Source organism: Salmo salar, chromosome ssa03, assembly GCF_905237065.1.
Source record: "Salmo salar chromosome ssa03, Ssal_v3.1, whole genome shotgun sequence".
In the NCBI taxonomy this organism is placed as follows: Eukaryota; Metazoa; Chordata; class Actinopteri; order Salmoniformes; family Salmonidae; genus Salmo; species Salmo salar.
Genome location: NC_059444.1, coordinates 7,194,726 through 7,206,309, shown reverse-complemented (window position 1 = coordinate 7,206,309; position 11,584 = coordinate 7,194,726). Strand labels below are relative to the sequence as shown.

Genomic DNA, 11,584 nt, shown 5'->3' with positions numbered 1-11,584 from the left:
TCTCTGATCTGTAGAGCAGCCAAGGGGCATAATAATAACTCTGATCTGTAGAGCAGCCAAGGGGCATAATAACACCTATGAATGGAGGTCACCGTTCCAGACAGAGTTTCATGGCGAGCTCCTTAGTGTCTCTTTAGTTGGTAATCGCAAGCAATGTTTAGCATGGACCATTTCCTGAAATGTTTAAACAAAAAAAAATATATATATAATTTGTGTAAACCCAATATGGATGTGATCAGCACCACTTAGAAAAATCAGAAAATGAATTATTAGACACATAACAGTAACTCCTCAATGATGTCTGAGGGCAGAAAAATCATGAATTCCTGATAATTGCACATATTCATTTTAACATTAAGTAGCGTCTCTGTTTGATTGCATACTAGTTCTATAATAATAATAATTTTGAGACATACCTGACTCAGAGGCCATCCTCATTTAGGACATTATTTTATTCCACTATTATGTCAATAAAAAAAGAGAAGTGAACACACTTGTTCTAGTGATTGTCTGAGCATAGTTAGTGTACACAATTCTTTAACAAAATGGAACTGGACATTGAATTCCCCAAAAAACAAACCCCCACTTCACTAACCAAGGACATGATGGTAGGATTGTCTAGCGTTTAAAAACTGCAGACGAATGACATGTAAACAATGAATAAGAGCAGATTTTAGGCTCTAGTTGAAAAGCCAACATAAAAAAAACCTATCTAATAGGTTAAAAAGGAAATACAGAACGTTTGCCTCTGGGGGTGCTCTTGAGCCAAATGGGGTCCCCCTAAATGTACAGAAATATTGCTCATCGATCACCTCATTGGACAGGAAAGGTGCACACCTCTCCACGGCATGAGTAGAAGCATGTTGTTAATTAAAACTAAGGGTTTTATGTGGTTTCATGAGTTAAGAAATGGACTAATGTTCTATCATATGAACTGTACAGCCTCTTTAAGCAATGTGGAATGACTGGGAGTTACTGAACCCATGACTATATTGCCCACCAGCACTGCCAACTGAAAGGGAGACCTCTTCAGTGGAATGTCACACGTGAACCTTTGACACAAATAAGATAATCATTACTCATAATTAAATTGCATTCCATTTCAAATTCTTGGCCTGACGAGATAGTGACAAGATACTGAGAAAGCACTAGAGCTGAGTTTTTCATGCTATTATAGTTGTTCCTTTCAAATGAATATACACTAGTGTTTTATTATATACTAACAGCAGTCATCTGCTTAAAACTGATCCCTTTAGAATTAAAATATGTTCTTAAAAACATACATTTTTGAAAGTTGGGAAACAGTTTGTAGTGAGGGAATAGGGATGAAAAAAAAATAACTTAAAAACAGTCTTATGAGTGCTATAATAACAACTATGATAGATTGTCATGTGCATATTACATTATGTGTAGGTGTGGGATACAGGCTTCAGTTTGTAGCCCATTTCCCCCCCATCTCCTCAGAAAAAGGCCGGGTTTGTGTGCTCGATGACGCAGCGCTTGCAGTGGCGCTTCACAAAGCGGAGTGCGTCCAGTGGTGCGTCGCAGTCCTGCACGTTGAGCAGCTGCAGGTCGAAGCAGTTGGCCGCCACCACTTGCAGCCCGCGGCCTGTGATGCTCTCGCACGACTTGAGGCTCAGCCGCTTCAGATTGAAGCAGTTGAGCGCCAGCAGTTCCAGGCCTGCATCCGACACCAGCGGGCACTTCCCGATGTCCAGCGACTTTAGCTTGGGGCAACTCTTGGCCAGGTACTCCAGGCCATGGTCCGTGAGGCCTTCGCAGCCCCGCGCATTCAGGTATCGCAGCCGTGAGCAATACTTAGCGACATACCGAACCCCGACGTCAGTGATCTTTCCACAATGCGCCACGCTCAAGTAGCGCAACCGGCCTTCAAGCTTGGCGATCTCGCGCAGGCCGAAGTCGCTGACGTAGCGGCAGTCGCTGACGCTGAGCTCGCGCACGGCGGGGCAGTAGATGACCAGGTAGCGAAGGCCCTCGTCGGTGAGGCGCATGCAGCGCCGCAGGTAGAGGTGGGTGAGCTGGGTGCAGTGGGCGGCGATGGTGTGCAGGCCTTCGTCCTCCAGGGCCAAGCAGTCAGTCATGTCCAGGTAGCGGATGGAGATCTGCTGGCCATGCATTGGCGATAGTTTAAGGGATACCTCCCGCGTCAGACTGATGCAGGTCACCTTGGAGCAGCCTTGAGAGAGAGAGAGAAAGAGTGAAAGAGAGAGAGAATGTAGTATTTAGGTGTATTCAGAATTTAGAGAGCGTGTCAAAACTACCAAAAAACAAAAACAAAAGTGAAATACAGTCGACCACAGAACCCATTTCTTACAAAACAGTCCCAACATTCAGAGCATAGCTACTTTCTTAAGGCCCACTAATTACATTTTATGGAATGCACATGTCAGGTATTCCATGTCCTGTCTAACGTCACGTAAGAGACCATTCTACTCCTGTTTGTTTTAATTCCCAGAGTGATATTAAAACCAGAAGTCATGAGCATTGAGATCTGCTACTGATCTACAAATGGAAAGCAGCACGGCGCTCCATCTTGGGGGGGGGGCGAATTAAAACAAACACAACGACAAGTAGGGGACACGCCCGGGTTTTCTGGTTCCACAACCTTTTGCATATATTTTTCACGAGAACATGCCGGATGTTTTTAATTGTGACTGGCCACAGCCTTTCTTCTTTCACCAGGCCATCCCTTCCTGAAAAAACATTATGTTGAGTTGAGCACCTTTAAAAGGCTTCTCTTTCCTTCCTCCTATAACCTCTCTTGTGCAGACTGAAACGTGGGATGCCCAGTTGAGAGGAAAAGGAAGCAAGGTACGACAGCTCTGAGATAGCAAGAAGAGCGATGTTTGAACATTCGGGAAAGTGCTGAGCTGCCAAATAGGTTAGTTGATGGTCTTGCCTTTCGGAAGTGTATGAAAGCTATGAAGTGGATGGAATGGTTTTGCATCTAGGGGAAACATCTGAGATGTGTTACTCCACTTTGTTTCTGAACATTTTTCTTCCATTTGAGGCCTAATGAACAGAACCCAGATTCCTTCAACAGAGGGAACTCCAGCTGACCTATGACATGCACCGGGACGGCAACAATCTACTCCGGCAGGAAGAAGGGCACAGGAAGTGGGAAATAAAACACCAGGAAAGAGACTGAAGTCGCATTCCATTCCCATATTCCATGGTCCTCCTCTCTGAAAACACTGGAGACAGTATGCAGTGAGAGTGTAGATAGAGAAATACTGTGGCAAACAACACTGGGCTCTGGACAGTTTGTACCACAGAGAACATAGGAAGTTTGTTGGGTTGTCTCAGCAGGAGACCTGGGTCAAATACATACTGGTATACATGTAACATTTTGGGTGCACTTATCTTGAGATTTGCACTTTTAGGAGTATTCCATTGGTTCGTTCCATTGTGCCAGGAAAACTAGTAATTGAAAGTATTAAATAATGACATTTGACACGCAGTATGTATTTCCCCTAGGTCTGCAAAGCCGGGTTGACTTGGACGAGGTATTAACTCAAAGAGGCCCTTTTCACAGAGCTAGTCAAATTAGGGTTGTGTTATAAGCCTACATGTATTTTGACTAATCTTTCATAGATTAGTCATTTGACTCATGTCAGGTTTTCAGCATGGGAAATAATACTAATATGTGAACGCATTATTCAAAGAGTAGGTCTTTGAAGAGATGAGAGAAGAACATTCCAGAACATTGTGATCCTGTACGTCCTACATGTTGTAATGTAAACAGAGATAACGGCGGGGGGAGTCCTGGGAGTGGGAGGGACAGTCAGAAGTAGTATTCATTACTGCTAGCCCCTGGTTCCTGAAGAACAGGAGAGCTAGGTCATAGGTCATACTTTAGGAATGTACCACCTTACCCAAGGTTCCTCTGGTTTGTCTTCTTTAAAAAAAAGTTATTTCAATGTATCCCTTCCGTACTGGGAAATTAGTGCAAAGAGGTGGCCTTGCTGTATACGAGACTACCTCTCCAAGAGGAAGGTTGGCACCTTAGATACATTAGTCACCATAATGATTTCTGTATGGGAGACTACTTCTTCAAGAGGAGGGTTGGCACCTTAGATACAGAAATCATTATGGTGATTAATGTATGGGAGACTACCTCTCCAAGAGGAAGGTTGGCACCTTAGATACATTAGTCACCATAATATCTCTGAGCAGCATTTTTTTTTAAAATTTTTAAGGCAGGAGGAGGGTAAGTGTACTTTTCTTTCTTTCACACACAGTTTTTTATTTGTGGCACTGATTCCGCTGACAGCGGGTATTGGTCTACTTGTGATAACTGTAATATGTGGTGGTGTTTTTTTTTTCCCTACTGAACCTAATGAATTCACTTGACAGTAAGTCTGCTAAATGATTCAAATGTTCAACGTAAATGTAGATGTTTACCTGAAACGTCTAGATGCTCCAGATTGGGGCAGCGCGACACCACCTCGAACACGGCGTCATTGGACACGTTATAGCAGCCCGCCACCTCCAGGCGGCGCAGCTCGGGGCAGCACTGGGCCACCGTGAGCAGCCCGCGGTCCGTCAACCTCCGGCACCCGCTCGCCACCAGGGTCTCCAGCATCAGGCACACGTTGGGCGTGTCCTGGCAGAGGCGCCGCGTCAGTACCCGCAACGCCCGGTCGACGTGGAGCACGTCCCCCGCCAACCGGATGCTCCGCCACAGCCGGGGATCCCATGCCAGGTTGTACCAGCGGCGGCAGACGCGGGCGCATCGGCAGAGCTGGTTGGTGGGCAGGCGGGCAAAGACGTCCAGGAAGATGTGGTCCGGCAAGAGGTCGATGGGCACCGATGCCCCCTGGTGGTGGTCCCGGGTGGTGCGGCGGCGTGAGTGGGTGGCGGAGAAGAGAGGGGGAGGGGAGGTGGCGTGCACCATGGCAACCGTCTCAGAGGAGGAGGTGGAGGAGGAGCTGTTGAAGGGGGCCGACGGGGGGAGGAGAGGAGAGAGAGGGTGGAGGTGAGGAGGAAGGATGAGAGCAGGGCTGGGGGTGCTCAATGTCCGCATGCTCAGGTCCGAATCTGGGTGGGAGAGAAGGAGAGAAAGAAAGAGAGAGAGAGAGAGAGAGAGAGAGAGAGAGAGAGAGAGAGAGAGAGAGAAAGAAAGAGAGAGAGAGAGAGAGAGTGGGTTAATTGTTGCCTCTGTGTGTGTGAAACAACATACTGTCAGGTGACCAATAGGAATGACTCTCTTTGTTCTATGTGGCATCAGAGTGCTCCCCCTGAGTTGACCTTATAGATCGCAGGGCTGCCTTTAGTAAGAAGAAACATACTGCAACCATCAAATAAACTAAATGATCACCCATTATGTGTAACCACTGACTACACCGTGGATGGCTGCTGTATCCATTGTACCCAGATAACCACTGTAGACCATGTAGAGCATGAATCAAAATGAATTATTTCCTACAAACCATGAGTCAAAATGAATTATTTCCTACAAACCATGAATCAAAATGAATTATTTTCTACAAAACATGCATTAAAATGATTTATTTCCTACAAACCATGAATCAAAATGAATTATTTGCTACAAACCATGAATCAAAATAAATTATTTCCTACAAACCATGAATCAAAATGAATTCTTTTCTACAGACCATGAATCAAAATAAATTATTTCCTACAGACCATGAATCAAAATAAATTATTTCCTACAAACCATGAATCAAAATGAATTATTTCCTACAGACCATGAATCAAAATGAATTATTTCCTACAGACCATGAATCAAAATGAATTCTTTTCTACAGACCATGAATCAAAATGAATTATTTTCTACAGACCATGAATCAAAATGAATTATTTGCTACAAACCATGAATCAAAATGAATTATTTTCTACATTTCTAAACCATGTTTGGGTAATTTGTACTACAGGTAAATTAGGTATGAAAACAGACAGGTCCCGTCTATTATGGCCGTGAGCCGGAACTCTGCAGCGGTCCTACAACAGTCATGTCTATGCATCTGTTACAAGACATTGTGAAAGTACTTTTCCCCAATGGTCACTTACATAACTCATCATTATCATTGAAGTCATTAGAGTTATGTCTAAATTGGTTAGGTATACATTGTTTAAATGGTCGTCCCAAAATTGTCTGTCTATAAATCAGTATTTTCTGTCTGTCTGTCTGTCTCATTGAGGTACTATAATTAGTCTGTCTGAATATCTGTCTGTCAGATGCTAAACTACAGACTGTTTTGCTAGCACAGACTGGAATATGTTCCGTGATTCTTCCAATGGCATTGAGGAGTACACCACATCAGTCACTGGCTTTATCAATAAGTGCATCGAGGATGTCGTCCCCACAGTGACTGTACGTACATACCCCAACCAGAAGCCATGGATTACAGGCAACCTTCGCACAGAGCTAAAGGGTAGAGCTGTCGCTTTCAAGGAGTGGGACTCTAATAATAATATAAGAAAACCCGCTATGCCCTCCAACGAACCATCAAACAGGAAAAGCGTCAATACAGGACTAAGATCGAATCGTACTACACCGGCTCTGACGCTCGTCGGATGTGGCAGGGCTTGAAAACTATTACAGACTACAAAGGAAAGCACAGCCGCGAGCTGGCCAGTGACACGAGCCTACCAGATGAGCTAAATAACATCGATGCTCGCTTCGAGGCAAGTAACACTGAAACATGCATGAGAGCACCAGCTGTTCTGGAAGACTGTGATCATGCTCTCCGCAGCTGATGTGAGTAAGACTTTCAAACAGTTCAACATTCACAAGGCCGCAGGGCCAGACGGATTACCAGGACGTGTATTCCGAGCATGCGCTGACCAACTGGCAAGTGTCTTCACTGACATTTTCAACCTTGTCTGAGTCTGTAATACCAACATGTTTCAAGCAGACCACCATATTCCCTGTGCCCAAGAACACGAAGGTAACCTGCCTAAATGACTACCGCCCCGTAGCACTAACGTCTGTAGCCATGAACTGCTTTGAAAGGCTGGTCATGGCTCACATCAACACCATTATCCCAGAAACCCTAGACCCACTCCAATTTGCATACTGCACCAACAGATCCACAGATGATGCAATCTCAATTGCACTTCACACTGCCCTTTCCCATCTGGACAAAAGGAACACATGTGAGAATGCTATTCATTGACTACAGTTCAGCGTTCAACACCATAGTGCCCTCAAAGCTCATCACTAAGCTAAGGACCCTGGGACTAAACACCTCCCTCTGCAACTGGATCCTGGACATCCTGACAGGCCGCCCCCAGGTGGTAAGGGTAGGTAACAACACATCCGCCACGGTGATCCTCAACACTGGGGCCCCTCAGGGGTGCGTGCTCAGTCCCCTCCTGTACTCCCTGTTCACTCATGACTACATGGCCAGGCACAACTCCAACACCATCATTAAGTTTGCTGATGACACAACAGTGGTAGGCCTGATCACCGACAACAATGAGAGCCTATAGGGAGGAGGTCAGAGACCTGGCCGTGTGGTGCAAGGACAACCTCTCCCTCAACATGATCAAGACAAAGGAGATGATTGTGGACTACAAGAAAATGAGGACCAAGCACGCCCCCATTCTCATCAACGGGGCTGTAGTGGAGCAGGGTGAGAGCTTCAAGTTCCTTGGCGTCCACATCACCAACAAACTAACATGGTCCAAGCACACCAAGACAGTCGTGAAGAGGGCACGACAAAACATATTCCCCCTCAGGAGACTGAAAAGATTTGGCATGGGTCCTCAGATCCTCAACAGGTTTTACAGCTGCACCATCGAGAGCATCCTGACGGGTTGCATTACTACCTGGTATGGCAACTGCTCGGCCTCCAACCGCAAGGCACTACAGAGGGTAGTGCGTACGGCCCAGTACATCACCGGGGCCAAGCTTCCTGCCAACCAGGACCTCTATACCAGGCGGTGTCAGAGGAAGGCCCTAAAAATTGTCAAAGACTCCAGTCACCATAGTCATAGACTGTTCTCTCTGCTACCGCACGGCAAGTGGGTGCGGAGCACCAAGTCTAGTAGGTCCAAGAGGCTCCTAAACAGCTTCTACCCCCAAGCCATAAGACTCCTGAACAACCAATCAAATGGCTACCCAGACTATTTGCATACCCCCCCCCCGTCTGTCTGCCTCATTGAGGTACTATAATTACGTCTGTCTGTCTGATTGAGGTACTATAATTACTGTCTGTCTGTTTCATTGTGGTACTGTAATTACTAATTACAGTCTGTCTGTCTGTCCATCTGTTTTATTGTGGTACTGTAATTACTAATTACAGTCTGTCTGATTGAGGTACTATAATTACTGTCTGTCTGGCTGTGTCATTGAGGTACTATAATTACTGTCTGTCTGGCTGTGTCATTGAGGTACTATAATTACAGTCTGTGGGTCTGTCTTTTCTATCTGTCAGTCAGTACGTCTTTCTAATACATTAACTCAACCAAGTTGTGTTTAGCGAGTTAAAAAGCCCAAGTGTTTTCACTCCCATGGACTTTTTCAACATGTCACATGTTTGGTGGATGTGTTTCTGTAGGTACATGAAATTTGACCACTTGCTATTTTTGATATTGGAGTAGGCTATCTTCAAGCCATTCTCACCATGTCAGGACCAACACACAATGGTGTTCACCAGCCATAAACAAGTTCAAGGCCCATTCATGTGAATATACTATTATAGCCACAGCAATGAGAACCAAAATCTTCCCTCTTTTTCATTTGTCATGGAGATTAGTATTCCAGACCCTTCTGAGGTTTATCCCCACACACTGATGAAGAACACAGGCACAACGTCTGACAAAATGCCCTCGAAATGTCAAGTTCTCCAGACTGAAACTAACAAAATGGCCTCAGCAGCAACATGTTTTTTCTTTTCTCCAATTAGGCCAACAACTATCTTTTTGCAATCTTGAATAAAGATTCATTCCACCAAATCCAACACCAGAATCGTTGCATAGATAGAACAATTATAATCCAATGAACTGGCGTAACCTTCTCCTTGAACCAGGCCAAGCATTCCACGCCGAACAAGAAGTGCCGTGTAGTGCTGTGATAGTCTTTTGTGACAGTTCAGTAAATGACCCGAAACAACAATGTAACCAACAATTGCATTGTTTCAGTCCTTTAATTTTGATCATGAATAGACGACGTAGTAGGGATGACTGGACAGTTAATTTAGGTGCAATGGACCAGGAGGAAAGTCTTCATCAAACATTGTGGAGAAAAAACACTCGACCAAACACATAAGCTACTGTACATGTTCTACTTTGACAGCAAAAAAATATTGTGGCACACTTGCCTTTGTAGCAAAATAAGAAAAAAAATGCACTGTATTGTTATGGTCCTGTTACGTATGTTTGCCTTGGATTGGGGGTGCGCTTAGCATCCCGTGTATGAGCTCACACAAATTCATGACGTACCGACTGTTAGACTACGCCTCAATTTACCACAGGCTTGCTAACCTGCGTGGACATCACAGTAGAAGGAGTTTTGAAGTAAATGTTGCTATTATTGAGTTTTGTATGGTCTCATTTTATTTTTTTATTTCACCTTTATTTATTTATTTGACGAAAGCACAGCTTATAGGGGCAGCTAAAAGACAAGAACAGGACCTTCTCAAACCCAACTGGTTTGAATACTCGAAAGGTGATTTTGTATGAGAAAAAAGGCGCCTCCTTTGAGATATAACCGTATATTAAATTTTTTTTAAAAACGATGACCAGTTTTACTGATCACAAAAGACGTCAGTTGAGAATGCAAAAGAATGCCATTTTCTCAACCAACACAGAAGGTGTGGGAGTCCTGCAAACACACAACTTAATCTAAAGCTAGTCGACTAGTTAGTAGCTACACTGTGTGATTTTTATTTATTTTTTATTTCACCTTTATTTAACCAGGTAGGCTAGTTGAGAACAAGTTCTCATTTGCAACTGCGAACTGGCCAAGATAAAGCATAGCAATTCAACGCATACAACAACACAGAGTTACACATGGAATAAACAAAACATACAGTCAATAATACAGTAGAACTAAAGAAAACAAGAAGTCTATATACAGTGAGTGCAAATGAGGTAAGTTAAGGCAATAAATAGGCCATGGTGGCGAAGTAATTACAATATAGCAATTAAACACTGGAATGGTAGATGTGCAGAAGATGAATGTGCAAGTAGATATACTGGGGTGCAAAGGAGCAAGATAAATTAATAACAGTATGGGGATGAGGTAGGTAGATAGCCCATCTGTAAACAGCCCATCTATGTACAGGTGCAGTGATCTGTGAGCTGCTCTGACAGCTGGTGCTTAAAGCTAGTGAGGGAGATATGAGTCTCCAGCTTCAGAGATTTTTGCGGTTCGTTCCAGTCATTGGTAGCAGAGAACTGGAAGGAAAGATGACCAAAGGAGGAATTGGTTTTGGGGGTGACCAGTGAAATATACCTGCTGGAGCGTGTGCTACGGGTGAGTGCTGCTATGGTGACCAGTGAGCTGAGATAAGGCGGGGCTTTACCTAGCAGAGACTTGTAGATAACCTGTAGCCAGTGGGTTTGGCGACGAGTATGAAGCGAGGGCCAACCAACGAGAGCGTACAGGTCGCAATGGTGGGTAGTGTATGGGGCTTTGGTGACAAAACGGATGGCACTGTGATAGACTGCATCCAGTTTGTTGAGTAGAGTGTTGGAGGCTATTTTATGGATGACATCACCGAAGTCGAGGATCGGTAGGATGGTCAGTTTTACGAGGGTATGTTTGGCAGCATGAGTGAAGGATGCTTTGTTGCGATATAGGAAGCCGATTCTAGATTTAATTTTGGATTGGAGATGAGTTTACAGTCTAACCAGACACCCAGGTATTTGTAGTTGTCCACGTATTCTAAGTCAGAGCCATCCAGAGTAGTGATGCTGGATGGGCGAGCAGGTGCGGGCAGTGATCGATTGAATATCATGCATTTAGTTTTACTTGCGTTTAAGAGTAGTTGGAGGCTACGGAAGGAGAGTTGTATGGCATTGAAGCTCGTCTGGAAGTTAGTTAACACAGTGTCCAAAGAGGGGCCAGAAGTATACAGAATGATGTCGTCTGCATAGAGGTGGATCAGAGAATCACCAGCAGCAAGAGCAACATCATTGATGTATACAGAGAAGAGAGTCGGCCCGAGAATTGAACCCTGTGGCACACCCATAGAGACTGCCAGAGGTCTGGACAACAGGCCCTCCGATTTGACACACTGAACTCTATCAGAGAAGTAGTTGGTAAACCAATCATTTGAGAAACCAAGGCTGTCGAGTCTGCCGATAAGAATGTGGTGATTGACAGAGTCGAAAGCCTTGGCCAGGTCGATGAATACGGCCGCACAGTAATTTCTCTTATCGATGGCGGTTATGATGTTGTTTAGGACCTTGAGCGTGGCTGAGTTGCACCCATGACCAGCTCTGAAACCAGATTGCATAGTGGAGAAGGTACGGTGGGATTCGAAATGGTCGGTAATCTGTTTGTTAACTTGGCTATCGAAGACCTTGGAAAGACAGGGTAGGATAGATATAGGTCTGTAGCAGTTTGGGTCTAGAGTGTCACCCCCTT

The 11,584-nt window shown here is 44.7% G+C and overlaps 1 protein-coding gene across 1 annotated transcript in view; it reads right to left on the bottom strand.

Moving 5' to 3' along the window:
• Window positions 1–433: 433 nt before the first annotated feature.
• Window positions 434–11,584, bottom strand: part of fbxl7 (F-box and leucine-rich repeat protein 7) — a 65,836-nt gene continuing 54,685 nt past the window's right edge. The window contains exons 3-4 of the mRNA XM_014188607.2: window positions 4,426–5,061; window positions 434–2,197 (exon numbers count right to left, since the gene is read on the bottom strand). Of these exons, the coding sequence (XP_014044082.1) occupies window positions 1,461–2,197; window positions 4,426–5,061 (1,373 nt within the window). The 3' untranslated portion in view covers window positions 434–1,460. The remainder of the gene's footprint in view (window positions 2,198–4,425; window positions 5,062–11,584) is intronic.